At 39.3% G+C, this 23,241-nt stretch overlaps 1 protein-coding gene across 2 annotated transcripts in view; it reads right to left on the reverse strand.

The window, feature by feature from the left end:
- cdh11 (cadherin 11) overlaps positions 1-23,241 on the reverse strand; it is an 81,629-nt gene that overhangs the window by 15,312 nt on the left and 43,076 nt on the right. For both annotated transcript variants that reach the window (XM_022752832.1, XM_022752833.1), the window contains exons 3-7: positions 10,692-11,107; positions 9,752-9,891; positions 8,743-9,037; positions 6,035-6,154; positions 4,489-4,656 (exon numbers count right to left, since the gene is read on the reverse strand). In XM_022752832.1, the coding sequence (XP_022608553.1) occupies positions 4,489-4,656; positions 6,035-6,154; positions 8,743-9,037; positions 9,752-9,891; positions 10,692-10,842 (874 nt within the window). In that variant the 5' untranslated portion in view covers positions 10,843-11,107. The remainder of the gene's footprint in view (positions 1-4,488; positions 4,657-6,034; positions 6,155-8,742; positions 9,038-9,751; positions 9,892-10,691; positions 11,108-23,241) is intronic.

A 23,241-nucleotide genomic window follows, 5' to 3' on the forward strand; every position in this document is an offset into this window, starting at 1 on the left:
AGAGAACGGTAGGACCATATGTCTACTCTCTCTCTTCTTTTATCCTTCTCCCTCTCTCATCTCTGATATACTTTTTCCAGCCATTATCTCACTCTTCACCAAACCTTTTCTCCCTACTTTCTTTCATCAGTCCTCCTATCACTGCTCGTTTTATCATAAAATCCTCCTCTGTCTATTTCTTTTCCCAAATCTGTCATTTCTTCTGTCCTTCCTCTTCCTTCATCTTTTCTGCAACTCCCTATCCTCGTCCGGCCTTCCTCAATCTCTCCTTCCTCCGTCCTGGCCTCCTCCTACCCCATGATGATTCAGGCACTCAGCAGAGTGGACTCATCATTTTATTGGTTGTTCACCATTAGCATGTTTATCCTGCTCGTCCAGGTGTAGCAATCCTGTGAATCGTGAAATGCATTTGGTCATGTGGTTTCTGAGCAAATATGAGAGGAAGAGGAGAACGAGTCACAGGGCTTGATCCATCCTGCCCAAATCCCCCCTTCCACCCTCCAGGCGTCTACCCTTTTTCCACCACATCTCCATCGATCCTCACCAAATCCCTCCTCTCCGTCTTTACTCTTCATCTCTGTCTGTGCTTTTTAAACTCCTTTCCATAATGTTGGCTAACATCTTTCCCTCCCTCTTCATCTCTTATTTGCTTCTCCCCTTTCCACTCCATCCTTGCAAATCTCTTCATTCATCCTCACCTCTCCTCCCCATCTCCGCCTTATTTCTCTCATGCCTGTCTCTCCTCTCCAGCTCCTCTTTCTCACTCTCTCTCTTCTGCCTGCCGATCCTGGCTAAAAGCTCATTTCATCCCTGCCCTCCCTTTGCACTTTTCCTCCCTCTCTTCTCCTGTCGTTCTATTCTTGCTTTTCCTAAGTAGCTTAACTTAAATGGCTCCTGGCAGCTGAGTTAAACATTGTATGACAGAACACACAGGCAGCCTGGCATACCTGGCTGCAGGCTAAAATGAAGCACAGCACATACAGGAAATGTACATTTACATTCAAGGACCACAGTGAAAGCAAATGTGAGTTTCAGTGGTCTTTACTGATGATGACTTGCAGTCATAAATTACCGATACTTGTATTTTAGTTTGTCTGTGAATATGAGAAAGTCATCAGCTGCTTTCTTCCACGTAAATGATTGCACTCAGTCAGATGTCTGTTCTTGTAAAGAAAAGCTCATAAAACTATAAACGTTTGGATGTGAACACACAATGACCACAGTGATTACAGAAATTAGAACCATAATGCCTCACATCACTGTTTAATATATTACAACACATACTTGTGACTGTTATGTGTTGTAATATAGACAACGCTAAAGAAGGTTTCAATATTGAATGTGGTGAATGTAATGATGATTTAAAGTTAACTGGGGAATTGTTTATTCATAGAGCTAATATGTCTCTGTGATGTGTGCTTTGTGGTTAGCGGCACTAAGCTGATTCTTCAAGGACATCTCTTTACTTTGACAAAACGAAACATGCTTGAAGAACATATTTCTGCTGAAAGTTAAAAGTATAACACCACATTGGTGATTTAAACATGATTCAGTTTTGGGAGCATTTAGCTACAGAGTTGCTACGTGCTTTGAATGCGTAGGTGGATCTGTTCACCCACATGCAATCAGCGTTGTGAGTATGCAGACACGAAAAAGTTGAATTGAGTGTCTCTTCTACACATGATCATTTCGGTGTTGGTTTTCTCATCATTCAATATGAGAAAATCCCCTAACCTAAAAATAGCATGCATAAATGGCTAATTACAGCTAATAATTTCCACTGTAAAATGAGATATGAAGATCTACCAATTTTCAAATGGTAATCATCTTTTCAAGGAAAAAAGGATTTTTTTATTGAGATTTCCTGGTTTGCTTGTTGGTGATCAGAATAGACAGTTCTCTAATGGCAATCCTAAAAGACACTGGAGGTAAATGTTTTATGCAAATAAAAGCTGACAGATAACCACCAAAATATTATCTTTAACAGCTTTAATTACTTTTATGATCCGCTTGTTTTACATTGTTCATGTTTAAACAGTGAAGAACTGCAACTGACATACATTAACAGTATTTAATGAAACCATATCTGTCATGTGAGTCTAATAAAGACTGAAGTTAAAGAGAGTTAAAGAACAGTCAGTTGTTGTTTGCCTTTTTTTTTGTGTGTGATGGATTGTTGGGGTTGCAAACGAAAGATGCTTGATAATGAGGTGAAAAGGAGAGAATTACAGGGACAGAAAGTCTGTGAGAAACAGATGAAGACAGAGAGATCAAGCCTCGGAGTACAGACCAAATACAACAGCTTGAATGGAAACTGAAAAGCTGCTGGAACACATGAGAGGGAGTCATGTGCCATAAACAGTGGGGTTCCATTTAGGAAAGTGGTCTCAGGCTTTTGGACCCCACTGTATCTTTTTCTGTCTGTTTTTGTCTCTTTAACTGTATTTTCTCTCCTTTGAATCTGTTTTTTATTTTCTCTGCCTCTTGCTTTGCCTCTGTTTTTTTTTCTTGACTTGCTTATCTCATTTCCCATTCTTCCTCTCCCTCCTCTCTCTCACTCTACCCATCCACTAAATAAGTAATCACTGTCCTCATTCACACCATCTGGGAGACTTTTCTTGCAGGCGTTTGTACTGCTTCTACTGCTACTACTTTTATTTCAACAAGGGTACCCACTACCACAACATATTGCTTTTTATATGTTGTATCACAGATTTAAACTGCCAGTGATGTACAGACAATATTTAGAAATAATGCAGGAGGTACTTTGTTAACACTTCCGTCTGATAATGTTTGGTTGTAAAAGCTGATTTCTGTCATTCTGATCAGATTTTCAAAATTTTTTATATCCACTTTTGATATGGGAACAGAAGAGTGGCCTGTGGTTAGAAATCCCATCCTTACTGACTACTTACAACAACATTTCTCACATAATTTTTTGCAGTGTCCCATTGATATTATATAAACCGAAACAAGGGAGAAAATAAGATTTGAATGAATGTGGAATGTTTGTGATTTCATCCTTCTTTTAAAACTTTTGCCTGATCCTGATCATTGCCGTGGTTGACAAAGCACCTAGTTTGTTACTGCGAGGGTGCTGGTTCAAAAGGTCAGAGGCTATAAAATTTGGCTGAACAACTGGAGTCAGCTAAACATTTTATCATTACTGGATATTTTCATTTACTGAATAAAGCGCAGTCTTAAATGGAAATACTATGTCCTCTGTTTGAAATATTGTCATCAAATTCCTCTGACCCCTTGTCATTATCCATCAACACCTTAACAGCTTTATACTCAGTTCACTTGGTTTTACTTTATTAGGTACATCTTTAAGATCTAATACAGTCCAGAACAGTTCAGACATTTACAAAGATAACAGTATTTATTTTTAATCAAAATTGTCAGAGAAGTACTAGTTCAACTATGCAGTTGTGTTAAACTGGACTGCATTATATTATGCAGTGTTTCTAATGTGTTGGATCATTTTGTAAGAACTCATGGCAGTATAAAGAAATATGGGTTTTTCAGTTTTGAAACTGCTGGAGAAATTTTTTTTTTTATTTGAGCTTTTTCTAAACTCCCTCAAAATGTTTGTTTGACATAGCCTATATAATCATATTTTAGCTTTACATTGCAAGACACTGACACACAGTCAGCTTGTTGGGAACTGGGGAGATGGTTTAGACGGTGTCTCTCTCTCTCTCTCTCTCTCTCTCTCTCTCTCTCTCTCTCTCTGCATCTCCCTGTCTTTTATATTCTCTCCCTCACTCTTCTGCTCATGTCCCTCACTTTTCTCGTCTATTCAGCTTCCCCACAGGCTAAATCCTGAGCCCATGTCTCTTCTTCTCTCCATCCATTCTTGCAGCTACTCTGCTGAATCTCTGCCAGGAGTCTCTCTCCTTAGAGCTACAGGAGGGGAGAGAGGGGAGAACGAGGAAGAACAAAAAGAAGGAGAACAGAAAGAGGGGTAAAAAGAAACTTAAGCGGAAAAGACAGAGTGACAGATTGAGTGAAAGGAAAATGAGTGTCATAGAGGTAGACTTGAGGTTGAGTGAAAAAAAATACAGTGGTGCAAATCACTGTACAGGTAAACCAGAAAGCTTGAATCTTTGGTTGAACATTAGGTTTCAGGCCATATGTACTATAGCATATGTAGCATTTTCAAACCATTTACTGCATTTTTAAATATTAGACAAGAATTATTAACATAAACAAACAACAACCTCTCGGATTGAGCAAAGTGAAATGAGTCATAGAAAGGGAATATCTTCCATCCTGTTGGTTGTTTCTTTAAGTCTGGCAGTTCAGTCAGGGAACTCACATTTGCTTACTGGATAACATTGTTGTTAAGGATGATGCTGATGTGCCATTTGGTAAAAAGTCTGATACCTTCACACCTTTAACGTAAATGTCACACTAGAGGAAAATGACAGTCATGCGGCAGATATTATAAATGGATCGATAGACACAATAGGTGTTTGTACTCACTCTGTGGGAACTTTGGAGGGTTGTCATTCACGTCTGTGAGGGTGATTTTAACCTCAGTGGTGCCTGACAGCCCACCCATGTGACCTCCCATGTCTTTGGCCTGGATGACGACATCATACTCCTGGCGTGCCTCACGGTCCATGTTTGGCAGGGCAGTACGAATTATACCTGAATGTACAGATTTTAACATCAAATTAATGCTCACATTACATTTTGTTTCCTGTTGCAGTAGTATATGTAAATATACACCATGTTCCTGTGTTTTTGTGTCATTCTCTATCGAAATGATGTCATTCCAAAATGTAATTTTTATGTGCATTGAAACTGATAAAGTCATATTTGAAAAGCTCTCTCTTGGAAAAACAGAACCAGCTGATAAGCAAGAACTTACAATGTGATTTGCTTCCCTAAGAGTAGGTGCCATTTATTTCAAGATATTTCATTTGGGAAGAAAACACATCATCACTCATCATTTGTATGAATGAGAACTTTAGTTAAACATGTGTGAAGTCTTATTTTTCTCCATTTCAAGCCCCAGTAATCTTTTCTTTCTGTTTAATTCATCACCCGCCACTCTCTTTCCATCTCTCTCTTTCTCCAGATGTCTAGCTGCAGTGTCAGGGAGTTGAGGCTTTCTGCTGTCATATTATGCCAAGTGTGTGTGTGTGTGTGTGTGTGTGTGTGTGTGTGTGTGTGTGTGTGTGTGTGTGTGTTTGTGTGTGTGTGTGACAGCACAAAAAGCTGGTAATCTCCAAACCAATTAGAAATATGAGCTATGGATTTGAGCCAGTCAAATACCCAACACTGGTTTGATTAGCCAGATTTACTCTGCCCAAATCACTCTCCCTCTCCATGCCCTAACCTCTCTCTTTCCATGAACTCAACCAATTTCTCTCTCTTTCTCTTCCCCAACCTTTCTTTTTCTTCTTCTTCACTCTGTCTGACCCAACATAGCTCCGTGTCTGCCCTAACCTCTCTCCTGGTATCCAATTTCTTCTTTTAATGCAAACCCAAATATTAGGCCTGAGCTCTGCAGAGACCAGGTTGAGTGTCCTCTGGGGACCTCTTTTTACAGCAGTGCCTTCTTTTCCTCACCAATTTCACAGGAAAGGACTTGCTGTTACATGATCCCTGCAGCAGAGAGTACTTTTTATATTAAGAGCAGTAGAAGATAAAAAATAATCCAGAAAGATTTTCAGTTTGGTCTTAGCAACAAGCAGTTTCCGCAGGATGCCTGGTTCACATGGCAGTTCAGGCTTGAGGTTAATAATGCTTGGATACACAGTCATGCCTAAATCATATTACTGATGACATTTAAGATTTAACATTTTGTAGTGATGAATAGTAGTTGTTAAAACAAACTGAAATTTGCAGTACTTATTTTGAAGGCCCTGTAAAACATACCTATCTGGTGAACTGGCTAACTGGCTACCTATCCGGCTGAGCATACACTTGAGCATGGTAGTACATCAAGGCCTATAAGCTTGTATTTGGTTGTGGTGTAGATGGTTGTAGACCTAGGGCTGGAATCTGTTTTCAGCCTCACCTGTCTGAGGCTCCACAGAGAAATATGGTTGTCCTTGCAGTATGCTGTACACCAGTCTGGCGCTGTTGCCGTAGGTGGGGTCATCAGCATCTGTAGCTGTCACCTGCATCACTGATGTACCTACAGGACAGACAAACAGACATGACAGACAAGTCAGGAGATGACTCCACCTCAGTGATTCGGTTCAAGAATGGTTTGACAAATAAGCTTGTCATAGAATGTGTGTCGATTCACCTGCCTGCACCGGCTGTATGGGAAAAGGGAATGAAAAACACTCTCCCTTCTCTCACACTGAAGATGAAATGCTGCTGTGAGGCTGGTCTCCACTATTATTTCTCTACATTTCATCATTGTTGGGTGGAAACATCCACTCTTCAATTGTGGCGATTTTCATGTTTTAAATACATTATTTTCCCTCCTTGCGTTGACACTTCTATAGCCCTTGGAGTCGTGAAACCCTTTCAAAACCCATTGGATAATCTAAAACATGCATGGTTGTCAAGCTCAGAATCAAGTCCCCAAAAATGGCCATTTTGAAGATGTGGTGTTTTCACCCGACAACAGTAATCTACTTCAAGTAAATCTTACTTAACTGAACTTGACACAGTTAAACTGAGCAAATAGGCCAAATAGATTAAATTTGTGAAAAGTGTGAAATACATTTTTATTAACTTTGCTTAATATTTAAAATTTCCCTTTTCAGATGTGACAGAACTCATGAAACTAACTCACACAAAAATTCACAGAAGTACTTCTACAGCTGTCGACCTGCACCAACTCTTTGAAAGAAAAGTAACATCAGCAGCAGTTTAGACCTGCAGATGCATACACATAGCTGCCACTCTCTGTCCATCTCTCTCTTTAAGCTTAAGTGTCTCAGAGTTGAGGTTGTCAACTGTCATATGCCAAGCATGTGTGCATGTGTGTATTTGTGTGTGTATGTGTGTGTGTGATAGCATGAAAAGCTGGTAATCTCCAAACCAATTAGAAATGTGAGCTATGGATTTGAGCCAGTCAAATATCCAACACTGCTTCGATTAGCCCGGTTTGATTACTTTGCCCAAATGTCTCTCCCTTCCCACATCCTAACCCGTAGTCACTCTCTAACTAATTTCTCTCTCCTTCTCTACAATAACCTCTCTCTTTCTGCTCTTCCTCACTGTCCACTTTGTCATATCGTTGCCTCCTATAGACACTGCAGGAATTAATGATTATTTATTATTATTTTATTTATGGAAGGTTTTTTTTATGTAAAACATTTTATTCTATACCAACAAATAATTAATGAAAACAGAACATCAAAGTACGTTATTTGCTGCTCAAATCAAAATGCATTTCAGGTTGTGACTGTGAGATATCAACACCATGTTAACTTTTAAAGATTTAGTAAATGAGTCCTTCAGTTTCCTCTCTAGACCTACAGTATATGATTTCAGGTACTAAAACTGCTAGTTCTGTCTTTGCAACTGGGTAGTATTGACTGGACCCTTTTAAGTGTGTCACATCAATGATAAGGTGTATTCCTCTTGGTTCAACATATCTTCTTTTCTGTTCCACATGTGAGGATTGGACAACAGTTCTCCATTGCAGCCATGTGAGCACCACTATCCTAGTCTGTATGAAATCCATTGTGTATATAACTGTAATCAAATTTCATTCAGCCTTTGTCTCAATGTGGCAGCTACCTTAAGTGTAAAGGATAAATTACCAAGAATGTTAATTTGAAAAAGACTGCCTTCTCTATCTGTGCTAATTCTGACATCCATGAGGGAACATGGACCTAGTTAGTCAAATTACATCTTTTCTTTCTGTTCCACTTCTGTCGTTGAGGCTGATGGCAACCGGTGGCCCCTCCCTGTCAGACTTCTGTATTCAGGTTTCAACTCAAGAAACGGATGTGTGAAAAAACCTGAACAGAACTCATTCAGAAGTCCTTTCAGAAGTTCTTTCTTTGGAAGTCCAGTCCATTCAAAGAAGGGATTTCTCTGGCTGTCAGAGTTTCTGGCAGCACCACTGCCAATGTGGTTCATTTCAGGTCAGCCTTAAGGGGTTGAATACTCTCCAAGACCACATAATATTTGGAAAGAAAATCTATCAAGATCAGAAGCTCTAAGTAAGGAGACTCCAAGGAGATGGTAGGAGGTCTTGCCCATGCCAACCTACTGCTAAATATTTCCTTGCCTCTGCTTTGGTTGAGAACATTTTCTCTTTTATGTGCATATAAGAAAAGAAAGGAAAAAAAAATTAAAGGATCTTTTTAGGAGCTGAATGTATCAGCTAATGGTACTATCTCATAGCCACTTCTGTCACACTTCCTATGTTCAGATTTCAGTGATAATCAATAATGTAAGAGAACGGCTGTTTAGCAGACAAACAACACAAACTCCATCAGTGACTTCATTAACAAACGTCACTCAATATACAGAGATGATCTTTTCTGTACTGAAAATAGATGGCATTTCCAGCTTGCATTCAAGATTTCGAGTTTTCTTAATTACTGCTGAATCCTCAATTTAGACTAAACTCACTTATTGTAACATAAGCACACAATCTACATTTTGGATTGACTCTCTTTGTAAGTTAACATGCTCAGCTAACATGCATTTACCTTCCAAGATGATGCTCTAGTCTTCTTCTACACTGTCCTTTTCCCCATCACCAAACTTGGCCTCCCCTTCTGTTGCCATAACCTGTCTTTTACTACTCACCAACATTAGACATCTCAGGCACCCTGGCATAGTACGGCCCATGTAGAAACTCAGGAGGATTATCGTTGATGTCCTGTACTTTCACAATGAACTCTGATGGAGGCTCCAGAGGCTTATTTGTGTCTCTGGCCACTGCCTGGGCTGTTAAAGTGTACTGGGCCTGCTCCTCACGGTCCAGGGTTTTTGTGGCGTGGATGTTGCCCGTCTTGTCATCAATAACAAAGATCGTTCCTGCACCTTCACCGGAAAGGATATACTTGATGTTGCCATCGCCTGAGTCTACGTCTGAGTGGAGCTGAAGAACAAGAAACGAGGAGAGTGAGACAAACTAAACTGAAAACAAAGACGTGCAAATGTAGGACATGTTTGGTGCTGCCAACATCTGGATTTCAGATGTTGTGGAACTAAAGAGTAAGGGAGACAAATTGGTGGTTGCACAGTGAGACAGGTAGCCTGGTTGGCAAAAGTAACATGAGGCTTCTATTTCTCAATTCTACAAACTAAAGGAGCTGAAATACTAAGATAGAGGCTAGTAGCTGTGCTATGTCAGATGGGCAAACACTAATAAGTAAGAGATTTAAAACATTGTCATAAAAAAAATGAGGAATGTTCAACATTCAATTAAATTGTTGGTCCTCCTTTACAACCCCTAGACAATGAAATATGATGTATTGTAAACATCATTTGTTGTTTATGAAAGCCTCTGCTGGGTTTGAGTGATGTTGTTGTTGTGGAGGAGAACCACCAATCATCTTCACCCCTGAATGTGAACATGACCTCTCTCTTTCTCCTTGATATATGACAAAAGTACATTTAAATCCTGGTGGAGCCATTTGCCGTCACCCTCCATGCCCCCGCCATGACTGTCACTGGAGGGCAGTATGGCTATTAATTGGGGAGCAAGTCAAATTTTAGACTGTTATTTGGGTATTAATTCTGTTTGACTCAACGGAAGAGAAGAAGAGTTGATGGAAGAATGCTTTATTATCTCACACTATATTATACTCACCCTGCCCACCAGAACTGGATCAGGTCCAGTGTACTCCTCAATGACGAAGAACTGATTCCAGACCCATCCTCGTTTGGACCTGTGGAGTACCTGCCCTTCCTTCCCCGCCCTCTGTTTGTGTCTATGCAAGGACAAGTGACCTGCAAGCGCCAAAAACAAACATCAATAAATTTATTTAAACCAATACTACATTTTTCTGTTTAACCAAAGAATTCTACAACACAATTATTTTGGCCATTTATTGAAATTTTTAAATTGTTAAAGGCAAAATAAAAGGTTTATTTAAGACACTCTAAGTTGAATGAATGAATTATCACTACAGCTGTAGTTCATTTTCTGAGAATATTTTCAATAGACTGAACTCAAAAGTGGGTGGGAGGCAGTAACCTCCTGAACAGAGAGGCCCACTTTTGAATTATGGATCACGGGTTCAAATCCCAGCTGAGAAAATGTGGGTGGCTGGTGGGAATGACACATGCTTCAACAAGTAGTTCTTTAGGTGGGGAGGCACTTAACCTCCGTTTGTTGCAGTGCAGCTGCTCAGTGGCTAACAGGAGCAGGCTGTCGTTGTAGCTGAGCAACAGCCATTTTTGAACATCTGAAGGGTGCCTTGGCGAAAAAAAAAAGAAATGCTAAGTAAAGAGAAAAAAACTAAAAAATTGAAATCATATTGTTGACAAGACATTTAGGTTTGTTCAAGTTAATATGTACAGTAATTGTAAAAAATTGGGCTGTCAGGACAGTACAAAGTGACACATGGTCACGAAGGGTAAATTTGAGAGAAGGGGTCATTGTCAGTTTTAATGTACAAACACCACGAACAAGAAGTGTTGTGCGTGACCATCTGTGTTTTGTCAGGTGAAACTGAAGTTCGAAAAAAATCCTGTTACAGAACATGTTAAAGCCAAATGATTAGGAAACATTGTCGCTTTTGTCACACCTGGATGTCTGTGTCTGTGGCTCCTTTGATCCAAGGAAGCATTTCCTTTCCGGGTTCCTAATGCGACGCTACAGAGCGCAGAAACTCCCAGCAACACCAGGAAGGTCCTCAGCAGCCCAAAGCCCTGCCGCTTCATCATCAGCATCGCCATCTTTTCCACTGAGCTAGTGTGCACTTCACTCCGCCCCCTACTTTCTGGTTCCTCTCAGTGGAGCTCCGCTCCCACTGAGGTGATATCCTGGTTTTGCTAACAAAATTTTGTTGATGAATTTCTAGTTCATTAGCTTAGATGGAGCCTGTTGCTGCGGATACTCATCACCAACTTTCACGTCACTACTGTTCTTCTTCTCTTTCTTCTTTTTCTTCTTTTTCCCGCTCAGTGTTTGTTCACTCCCTCTCTCCTCCGATCACAAAGCCTAAGAGAGAGAGCAGAAAGAAGCTTGGTCAGTAACCATTATAACAATGTTATAACTGCTTTAAAACAATCTATCTGAGCAAATTTACATTGAATTTAATAAAACTTCTGTTTTCAAATAAATACATTTCTGTAAAAGTGATACATTTAACACTGCCAACGAAAAACACAAACAGTTTAGTAATCATTCATTGATATCTTTTTATAGAGGGTAATGTTAATTGACTGCAGTTGGAGATCTGACTTCTTAAATGGTTGTTGTCTTGATTAGGACATTGTACTAATTATCCAGACAATGCTGTCTGTAAACTCATTAGCTTTAATTCAATTAGACACAGAATGATTCAGTGTGGGAGGTTCAGCTCATGTACAACGCTGGGTAACTGTATTGCACTATCTACATGCTTTTCGAATGTAATGAAAGCAATGTAAAGCAAGTTGGAGAATATATAAAAGTCATTTAAGTCAGATTTAGAATAATGAGTTTCCCTTTACATGGGTTTCAGTTTGATCTGTTACAGCACACTAATCAGTGTACAGGCAATGATTCAGGTATCTTTGCCTCTGTAGTGAATGAATCAGCAGGAAAAAAAGATTAAATTTGATCTGTACAAAATCAAATGTGTTCATCAACAGTCCTGAACTGTGAAGCAAGAAACTGCTTGCTCACTGCATGGAACTCTAGATCAATGTCAGGGAAATGCCTTAAGTGCAATTTTAATGAAAAGTCTTGGCATATGAGCATCGAGTAAAATGAATTTGATGAGCGCAATGAAGGAACGAATCAAATGATGCCAAGATTTAGTGGATAGAGGAATAAAGATGATTGGGCCTCTAGCGGCCATATGGGAGGTCATAAGCTCTGCTCTGTTGCTTTTCAAAACAATCTGACTGTTTCAACAGAACAGAACGGGTGTGCTTGGCTCCTGCTGTCAGCTTTTAGTACCAGCAAGTCCCAGGTTGTTTGTCTGTTTGTTTTTTCTGATCTGCTGCACTCATGGCTATGGCATGGTTAAGTTCAGATGTTCAGATGAAGAAAAGAAACTAAAAATATGCAAAGAGAAAACAGAAGTGACAAGCAATAAAGGATTTGGCTAAATTCAGACACAGGACAGTAACAACCATGTGCTATAATGGCCACCATGATGACATCCATTAGTTGCTCATGTCAAGGTAAAACTTGGAATTCAAAGTCAGATGAAAGACAAGAAAGCTAACTGTGTTACACTGATGCAAATTGGGAAACAAATGCACCTAATTGCACTTCATGTAAGACAATGAAGTCAATGAAATGACCCATGCTACAATATATGTCAAATATCTTGCTTGGTAGCCCAGTGGTTAGATATTGATGCATCATTTGTTCACAACTGAATCTCTAATGAACCTCCTCCACTCCTGACATGGTTGACAGGAGATTTAGGACAGAACTGCAGATCCTCCATGATATAGTCCACATAGACCTCTAGTGTTGCTCACTGAAGACATCCTAACAATGCCAAAGTAGTCTGATTAGACTTCAAAATAATTGCACCAAAGCCATTAGTATTCCAAAATCATTATACACATGAAAGAAGCAAACACTTAGAGTGAGTGATTATGTGCACAAATCTCTTTACTATAACAACAAATTAATTTTCGTAGCTGTAGCTGGGTGGAGAATCTCTTATAGTATGACAAGGACTCTCAAGGACTATGCTCCACTGATGTTTCTTTGCCTGGACCATGTGAATAAACGTGTGTGTGTGTGTGTGTGTGTGTGTGTGTGTGTGTGTGTGTGTGTGTGAGAGTGTGCGCATATGTGTGTTTAACATTCAATAGCTCAGTAGATGAGAAAAGTCCCTCTGGGCTCATTGGCTCCTGTTGACCACATGACCAGCCAACCAGGAAGCGTTGACAGTTAATCCCATAGCGCCTCATCATCTGGCTAATTATGCTTGAGTCCTCTGATGGATGTGCATATCTCTATGTGGATCTGTATATGGATGTGTGCCTGTGCCTGTCTGTCATGTATTTGTATAAGCTTCAAAGCTGTTTCATGCTCGCCACTGCTACAGCAAGATGGCTGCTCGTTGTGACGTATCAGGGTCTAAACTGAAATTATCTTGCGGAATAAATAAAAGATTGAATAAGAGTCGGAGACGAAGTAGTAGTAGTGATGACTGAAACAGATAAGAGAAAAGAGGAGTGAAAGACATAACTGTGTCAGCAGAATCCTACTTAATTTCTCCATTTTACACAAAACTTTATAGGCTGAAAAAGTCATTTAAAAACAGAAAATGAGAGCTGTTATTGTCTAATTATGTTTTTTCTTTTCTGTGCCAAATTTGAGTTGTGAAATTTAGAAATAGCTAACAATTTATAACAAGACAATAAAAACAAAAAACTCAGGAATATCTATTCTTGGAAGTTGTCACTTGCAGGTGAAATTTGTGAATTTGAACAGAATGTGCAAAAACATCAAAGAATTCTTAAGAACAACACCAAAACAATTAGAAACCCTGGTGTGAACTTGCTGTGCATGGATCTGAAATCTGATATGCAGAATTTATTAACAGACTCTCAAACTGTCATTTATATGTCAAGTTAAGTGTCAGGTTTATTTAACAAGTAAAAATAAAACAAGTCCAAAATAAATTGCTTTCACCAATATCCTGATACCCTGCTGCTGGTCATGAGCCATTTGTCTCAAAAACTGTCAGATATGTGTCAAGTCCAACACATAAAAAACAATAATAATGAAATTGATTGATAGCGGTGTACAGAGTGACCACCAATACTCATCGTGACTGTGAATGTGATTACATGAGACACGCTTGATGCCAATGAAATGACCCTGCTGTCAAATTCAAACAAAGTAAGGTATAAAATAATTTCCACTAACAAAAGAAACAATTTCATTTTCATGTCTTTTTATATACTCAAAGGACACATTTGATGAATTTCAATGTATATTTTAAAAACATCATCAGCATGTATGAATTGGGAATCTTGGATAACCCTACACATAGTTCATGTCTAATATTCCTTTGTTTGAGAGAACTGCACAGTGAGAGAGAGAGAGAGAAAAAGAAAGAGAGAGAAACATGCAACACAGAAACAGACAGCGATAATGACTCCCTAGGGCGAACATGCCTTTTGGCCGGACCACTTCCTCTGTCTGAATACATGACTCAAAAGTCACATTAGACTAGTGAACAGCATACGTGTGTGTGTGTGTGTGTGTGTGTGTGTGTGTGTGTGTGTTTGCCATTCCCCAGGGCTCGTAGCATTGCTGTGAATCCATGACTCAAGTGATGGACTAGACTACTGTGATTCATTAGCTAACATTAACACACTGTGCATGTGTGTGTGTCACAGAGGTCGGAGCAGTGGGGTTAAAATGCAGCGCGACAAGCCCCGCTGGCTTACATATCATCACTAACTGACCAATCACACCTTGCGTATTTCATTATGAACCAGAATGACATTCAGTAGAGCCCATACCCCTTCTAACGCCAGACCAGCCTACACATGTTTATCAGATCCAGATTGCACCAAATTGCACAGTCATAGATCTAAACAACATAAATATTTCTAGTTTTCATATCAACATACGTCATTATTTCCTGAAAAATTGACTAAAATGTCGGAAAATGCCTTATGTCACAAAGTTCAGAAAAGTGACGAGAACATTCCTTGATCTGGCCCTTTTAACCAGATCAGCACCAAAATATGATGGTTTCTTCGCTGGCCATTGTCCCATCTCTCCAACAAGTTTGGTGCAAGTCAGTTCAGTACTTTTTAAATAATCCTGCAATCCTACAAACCAACAAACAAACAGACATTGATGAAAACATTCCTGTATTGGGTAAACTGACAAGTAGGACAAACTAAACGTTAAGAAATCTGTTCAAATTTTGTTGTTGAGAGATCATTAACTGATAGTTACAGTCATGTGGTCTCCTTCATCGCTGCATTCCTTTACTGTGTGTGCCCATTACAATATGGAACACAACGATTAGCAAACAGTCACTCTAATCATGTTACACAGAGAATCGGGGTCTACAGTAAAATAGTGTTTGAGTAGGTAAATCGATGTTGTATAGAAAATGCATTTTTGCATTTTGTCATGCTCTTTTTCTTCCCCTCCCTCTCTGGCTGTGTGTCATGCTGTGCCTCTTCAGTCAGAGTAGCTGTAATGGCTGCCCAGCTGCAATCACCATGATTATCTCTAGAACCGAAGTAAAGCACATACGAGTATTTCACCAACTGATTGAAGGAAATTCTCCAAAAGTATTTTTTTTCATCGTGCCTCTCCCATTATTTCTATTTTAGCTAACATGATTAAAGGTTGTCGTTTTGATTTCTGCAGTTAAGTTGAAATCTCTGTCCTCAGTCACAGGAAGTCTAAAAGCTTGCTGCTGAATTGAATCACCTGCTGCAAACTGCACTCGCAAGGTGTAATACTAGACGACTTATGTTGGATTTTGATTTTTGTAAAAACAATGTAAACATTATGTTAAATGCATTAAAACTATTTTGACCACTTTGACCTATATTGATCAGGACAGGTGTGGCCCCTTAACCCAGTAGAAATTTCTCAATGGGGCTAGTTTGTGTGGTACAGATTGGTACACAGTGTTGATAATACATTAACTTTAAGCAGTGCAGATACTAGTTTAATATCTTTAGTGTTAAGTGGTCATTGCTGTGGTAGTTTCGAACTCGCATATCACTAAGCAATGTGATATATTTCAATTTCAGTTGAGATTTTCTTTTGAAATTTCAAATCAAATTTAGTCAAGTTCAATTTTGTTTCTATAGCCAAATATTACAAATCACCAATTTGCCTGTAGTGGCGTGAAAATCTGCACAGCATACAACACCATGTCCTTAGAAACCTGAATCGAATAAGGAAAATCTCCCTCGGAAAATCTCCCTCGGAAAAAGAGAGATAAAGGTGGAAAAAGGAGCACCTGAGGAGGGATCTTTCTTTCAGGATGGACGGACATGCAATAGATGTCGTTTGTAGACAGTAGTTTTGACACAATAACACACTGCTTTGAAAAATACAATCCCAGGTCAAAGTGGGACTTAAACCTACAGTTCAATAAACATGGTTAAACAATATTTCCGAAAAAAATAGCTGGGATTATCATTTCAATCATTGTGATTCATTTCACTCATTCTCTGTGTCTCTCATATACATGTGGGAGGCAGTTTTGCTGTGTATGTCTCTCTCTTTCTATCTCTTCCACTCTGTCTCTGCCTATTCCTCCCTTTCATCTTTCTCAGCACTCCCTCTGCCGGTGTTTCTGTCAGTGATTTCTCTTTCTCTTCTTGGTGAGCCAAACCTCCAACAGCAGCCATTAAAATAACATTGGAAAATGGCTGGAAACTATACAGATGGAAAAAAAATAACAGACTTGACCCCACTTTTTTCCCCCCTACGCTCAAACTTTCTCTCTCTAGGGGTCAGTAGTAATAAAGGTGATTCATTCATGTACAAATGTGATATATATCCCCGTCTGCCTCAGAACACTGTGTGTGATTGTGTATGGAGCTGACTGTGTGTGTCTTTTCACCCCCTCCGTCTGTCTCCACATATTGCCTGTGTCAGGAATGTGTAGGCAAACAATGATGTGTGCACAATGTGTACAAATGGCATAATCCATACATATGAGAATTAACAGACAAAGGAGGGGAGATGGGAATTGTGAATTTTTCTTGTGTTGTCTCTTTTCTTTTCACATTGGACAAAGCCTTTCAAACATGGAATTGATCTCATCTTGAAAAGCCCAATTCATCCACACATTCATCTACAGGACAAACCCTCTGGTGCTTAGGAGTTTATCGTTTGGTTTCAGTTTCAGGTGTTGTATGAGGAGATTTTTATCCCTTTAGCTTGTGCGGACGGCTCAGAGGTGGATTTTCATAAGTATCCCTTTTAAGATAAAGGATGTTGACTATCATAAACACTAGGAAAGAGAGTTTTTCATAATTATCATGTATGATCAGAGTTTTAACACATCATGACTGCCATGACTTGTCTTTACACAGTTTAAATGCTGATACACAATTGAAAAGTTTTCTATTCGCCTTTTCTGAACTGACCACAGTGAACATCAACTGTCCCCAAGCCATGAAACTAAAGGGTTATGTCTGAATTAGCTAACCGGCCAACATGAACAAGAAATTAATGTAGAATGTGTTGTTTGTTCCCAGAGTGCAGCTTGAAGGCGACATTTGTCCCTTCTGTGTTCTCACAGCCACTGTATCATCGTTTGTTCCTGCCACATTGGTGTCATTTGGCATGGTGGCGAGTCTGTTGTGACATGAACCAAGATGGTGGTACAACAGAGAACTGTAGTTTGCTGCCTTGGTTTGAACTTGAATATATTTGAGGTAATGAAATAACGAAGCTGATACAAAAAACAAATCTGTGTATTTTCAAAGCACAGTAAAGGCAATACACTCTTAAACTCAATTTTAGCTTTTCCAAGTATTAGATTTGCATTTTTCTGTGATAGGTATGACTAACACATTACCCTGCTTTGTGTATTTTTGATCTGATCTAAAAGTGTACTTAACTACAGTTATTTACAGTAAATTGACAAGTATGCATTTAAGATCTTGCCTGAGGAGATGCACTAAGGACACCACAAACACACAATGATTGACTATTGGCAGGACCCAACCTGTAACCATTCACTCACACGAGAGCGCCTCCAACCACCGGACCCCTCTATAACCCTAAACACTATTTGAACCAGATGTGATATTTTTCTTTCTCTGTTTATGCTTGGATGAGAAAAGGGGTCATGTGAGGTTTAAAATGAGATTTTCTGTTACTGTATAAATCCACTCCTACTCTCCAAAACAAATCCCCAAGCTATTCTGCTGTATATGCAAAGCTGTGGACTGTACTTTTTCCACTTCTTTTTAAATGTCTGGTTTCTTCAAGTGACATGTTCTGCAAGGAGAGATTTGATGATGAATGATTGATGAAATGAACCAGAGAGCAAGAGGAAGGAGGGAGAATGAAAGAAAGGAACCCAACACAAATGAAGACAATGGTCCAGCAACTGTCAAGTGACACAAACTTGAGATGTTGCAAAGATTTAACCATAAATTGTGTTTGTTTACAATACAAAATTTTACCATAATGGAAATATGTGAAAATGGAAGACTAAAGAGTGACAGACTCAGAAGTCAGAGAGGGACACAGAATGCTGAAAGACCCAAAGATGCACAGACAGGCAGGAGAGTCAGTGTATTAATGTTCACTTTGAGTGTCTCGTTTCGGTGGCTGGCTCTTTGTGGTCTGTTAAAAGCTTAAAAACAGAGTGGTGCTGAAAACAGACACCCAGCGTTTAGCTCACACCACGAAACCTGAGGCTTAATTGCCTTTCAATTAGAGGAACTAATAGGCCCCTGTGTGTGTGTTTCAGTGTGTGTGAGTGTGGTGAAGCGATTACAAAGAAAGAGCTGCAACGCCATCTCAGCATTTGTGAAAATAGGTATTAATGAGAGGCTAGCAACACCCACAGACCCACAGTTACTGCAAAGTTAGTCTTCTGTGTTTGTGTGTGTGTGCGCTTGTATGTGTGTGTCTGTTATGTGTGAATTTGTTAGCATGTGTGTGTGAATTTGTAGAGGTTGCTGATTCCTGTTAAGCCATTAGTGAAATTCAAGTACTAATTACCACCCACAAGACCCCACGTCTGCTGTTTATACACACACACACACACACACACACACACACACACACACACACTCACTTTCTTCATGTACTATTATCATGTACTATTATGTCTAATCAACCTCACTTTAACATCATTAGTATCGTTTTACATGAAGGGGAATGAAGTTCTAAATGTCCGACAGCAGTTTAATGTCCAAAACATGGAAATCTAATATGTATTAGGAAATGTAATTAATACATAATATAATGATTGTGCAGTTTATAATTATGCCGTTTATTATGCTTTCTCATCATTTTTGCTCTGTCACATAGTTGACTGTGACAAAAATAATGGGGAAGAGCGAGAAAGAGATATGCAAGTGCACCAATTTAGATTTGATCTGGTGTTTTTTTTTTTTTGAATCAGCGACACACAGTACAAAGCCCAGTGAAAGGTACATGGCACAACTGCGCAGACCATAATCACTGGCTCTGACAATACCACAGTTAGAGGTGCATGCAGTGAAAACGTGTAGGCATACATCATCAGTAGATTTGATAGGGACGAACATTAGTCACCTGTTATCCACCTCTCCAAAGGTAATGCGCTTTGTGTCATGGAGCTTTGATAGGTTTTTGATGGAGAGAACCGTCTGTAAAGGATCGGTTTCCTCTGTGAAGCAGAGCTGTTTCCTCTTGGGAGACACAAAAGCATCTCCCACAAGGAAACTGATGCCCTTGTGTGGAAGGGTTAGAATCATGAGTGAATATGGATTCACTTAGCTTGGAAGGAGTAAGCATAGTTGGTAAATACTGTGTTTTTGTGGGCCTTGGAGAGAAGGCAAAACATGCAGGAAACAGGTTATTGATTTCCGGAAAAAGCTGAATACATGTAGCATGCAGGAGCAGTCCAGCTACAGGAAGAGATAATCCTTAATCTCTTTGTCATCTGTAGGAGATGTGGCTCCCAAAGTGTACTCTCCTCTCCTCTCCTTGTTTTATGGCTGTCAGTCACATTGCAGCCAGATGTGTATAAAGGTAAAACCAAGTGACATGTTTGAGTCAGTTATTGAGGAAAATATTTTTTAAGTTCAGACTTGTGTTATAGTGGTTGTCTACTTTTCTCTGTACCTCCTTTATAAATAACAAGTCTTTTTTAATGTCCATCAGTGTATTTTCATGTTGTTACAGATCCATATGTGAAATGGAAAAGTAATTAGCAGTACAGTTACTTTCACCAGTGTAATTATTACAGTAACACAATTTAGAGAAAGAAATTATTAACATGTCATTTCTGACATTGCTATTATCACAACAAAGAGAGAGGTTATGTTAATTTGAAGAATGCTAAATAAACAAAACTGTTTATGGAGAAGACAGCCAATGTGCTGACTGCACACACAAACCTCCATTTGTTGCATTCAGCTAACCAGCACCTAATTAACTCCGCCATTGTTCACATGCAGAGCTAAATTATTCTGTTTATTTTTTACAAAATAAAATACTTTAAACTCCATTTATATGTGTATTTTGAGAACATTTTTGTTTTGCTCATTTCAATTAGCATCCTCAATTACTGAAAATCACACTCATTTATATGGAAATAATATGCAGTAAATTATGTGCAATCAGAACAATTTTTTTGTGCTAATGAGACAGAGATGTTTTTTTTTTTTTAAAATCATTTGGCAAACATATTTTGTGCCTTTTAATTGACTGCAAGACCAATATTCTTTGCTGTTTTATATCACTGTGACCATGGTTCACCTCTGTGCAGACAGCTGCCTCATAATTGCATATCATGCATTCATCAAAGCTCAGCTCGGATGCAAGACATAACCATTTCCGACATGGAGTGTGGTCATTGTGTTTGCGTGGTTACTCATGTACCTTCACAATTTTGAATTTATCCAGTCAAACACAATTCCACAGAACTTAAATATTGACATTAATGTTTTAGGTAACTTTAGGAACCCAATTTAACATAAAGTAAAGCTCCTCACCACTGTAGCGTTCACAAAAATGTACACTGTGGCTAAAATCCTCCTCGCATGAAAAGCTGAGTTAATGAATTATTGGAAGAAGTACATTGAATCATAATGAAAACATAAAGAATGGCAGTAATGGGGTGACTGTTTCAGCAGGGTGCGTCACAGCACTGTTACTAATTTGGCCTTTAAAATTCGTAAGGAAATCCTCTGGGCTGAAAACAAGTTGATGACCAAACCAATCCGCTCTCTGTGTTCTTCCAAATGAGCAGCAGAAATAGACAGTAAAACAATGGGAGATGCAGTTAAGCTTGAGGCAATACAATGCAGCTCCAATTAGCCTGCTGACTGCTGTTTATTGGCTATTGGTTTGCATGGGAATGCCCTCTTCGTGGGGTTTAACTTTGTAGCTCTTAGGCCTCTCACTCCTGACAATTAGAAAGATGAACTCTACATTAGGGATGTTCGCAGTTAATTATGATGAGTAATTTCCAAAATGGACGGCAATAGAATTAAAAGTGTGAAAATTAAAAAAGAGGCAAGGTCTTGCACCATCAACTATGTTCGGATTGACTTGTTATTGACTTAAATAGAAACCTTATGAATGTGGTGTTGAAGGGCATCTTTAATTAACCGGCACTTAAATTAAATTCCTTTCTCTCTTGCTCTGTCCTTTCTCCCTTTTTGTTGTTAATATTGTGCTTTTTTCTTTCTTCTGCTTTCGTTCTTTTTACTCCTCTTTTTTCCTCTTTCTCTTTTTTCTGTCACAGTCCAGTAGGATCCACCATAGCAATTATAGCTTTGCATTACAGTGCTAGAATGACGCTGTAATTACTGCACAAGACTTGGAATGTACTTAGGAAAGGAAAATGAATATGGATAATCACATGGTGCTGCAGAAAATCACAGATTTGTTTTTCTTTTTTCTCCATTCTTGTTCATCACATCTGACTTTTTATCGCTCTCTTTGAGAAAATGGCTCATGACTGTCAGACACAGAAAGACATCTTCTTGCCTTGCTTTAAAAAAATATCAAGAATCAATCAACCGGCCATCTTCTTCATGTGTGTACATATCCACAAATAGTTAATGAATTCAGTACTTCAAAAATAACTCATTGAGGACATCGGTAGAGGTTCATGGTTCACTGAGACACACACACACTCCCCATCACAGAGAGATTCATGACACTGTCACTGCACCTTTTAATCTGAGAGATAGAAAGACAGATGAGTATGACAGGAGATGTGCCAAGACAAACACAGAGAGGAAAAGGGGAATAGTCATTGGGAAAAGATGTTGCTCAATCATAAAAATAGACACACAAAAACACACACAATTCCTGGAACAGAAATGGGGGAGGAAAAAATAGTTAAAGGAATTCATGCTATGGAAAAGCAAGCAAAACCTGAGACTCTACGCCTCATGCGCACTCTGTCTGTTTCACTCTGTTTCTGTGTGTGTGTGTGTGTGTGTGTGTGTGTGTGTGTTGTGGTGTGGGGGGGGGGGGGGGGGGGGGGGGGTTGGGTCTATAGCCCCTAAGGGAGGTAGAGAAAGAGAGAGGTGGGGGGGCAGGAAACGGTGGCGTCTGGAATTGATTTGAGGCTAAAGGAAAAATAAAATACTTCAGATTCTTAAAGGCTCAGGGAGCAGGGACAGACGACCACAAAGAAATGAAGGAAGTTAGGAGAGAGGGAGAATGAGAGAGGCCACATAACCACAAGAAAAAAAAGAAAAGAAGAATGCGGCTATAAAGCAAACATAAAGAAGGATTTATACTACTGCATTAAAGTCTGTGAGGTCGCCACGAGTACATTGTGGCCGAATCTTAGGTGTACTCAAAAATGCAACAACACAAAGGGTTACATGGCCTACACTGACATGGTGAGAAATGTGATTCTTCTTGCTTTGGCCAGTTTGTATTTCTTTGTGTCCAATGCTGGTTATAGACTGGTGACAGAGAAAGCAGCCTTTGAGGACTGATCATAAGGACAGGCAGATGACTTTATATTCAAGGCATGAGGTTCTCTCAAATCACAGCTGGGGCGCCAGTTTTGCAGCAGTGCCAGTCAATGAATGGAGCCATATGCAAGAATATTAATTAGTGACTTTGTTATAGTTACCTGCAGAACAGCTGCATCAGCATGCAGAAGTAAAATTCAAGTTTAGAGCAGGAATGAAATAAAAAATTACCCGAAGGGAAAATAGGAAAATAGATAATAAGAAGGACAGAGAAGAGGGAATGGAAAGTATAGCTGCCACAGTGGAGAACTGGAGTGAAGGGAAGGCTGAGGAAAAAGGGAGTAGAGAAATGATTAACAGGAGGTATGGAGGATATCTTGAGATGCTGCTGCAGTGGCTTGAGATTCACTTTAAAACCTGTTTCACAGCACAGCTGTGGAATTGTTTACTTTCTATCCCATTTCAACAGCCGCATCCAGCTTTGCACTGTGACAGCTACTGTGGTCCTCACACATGTAA

Source organism: Seriola dumerili, unplaced genomic scaffold (genome assembly GCF_002260705.1).
Source record: "Seriola dumerili isolate Sdu_G_001 unplaced genomic scaffold, Sdu_1.0 BDQW01000187.1, whole genome shotgun sequence".
NCBI classification, from domain to species: Eukaryota; Metazoa; Chordata; class Actinopteri; order Carangiformes; family Carangidae; genus Seriola; species Seriola dumerili.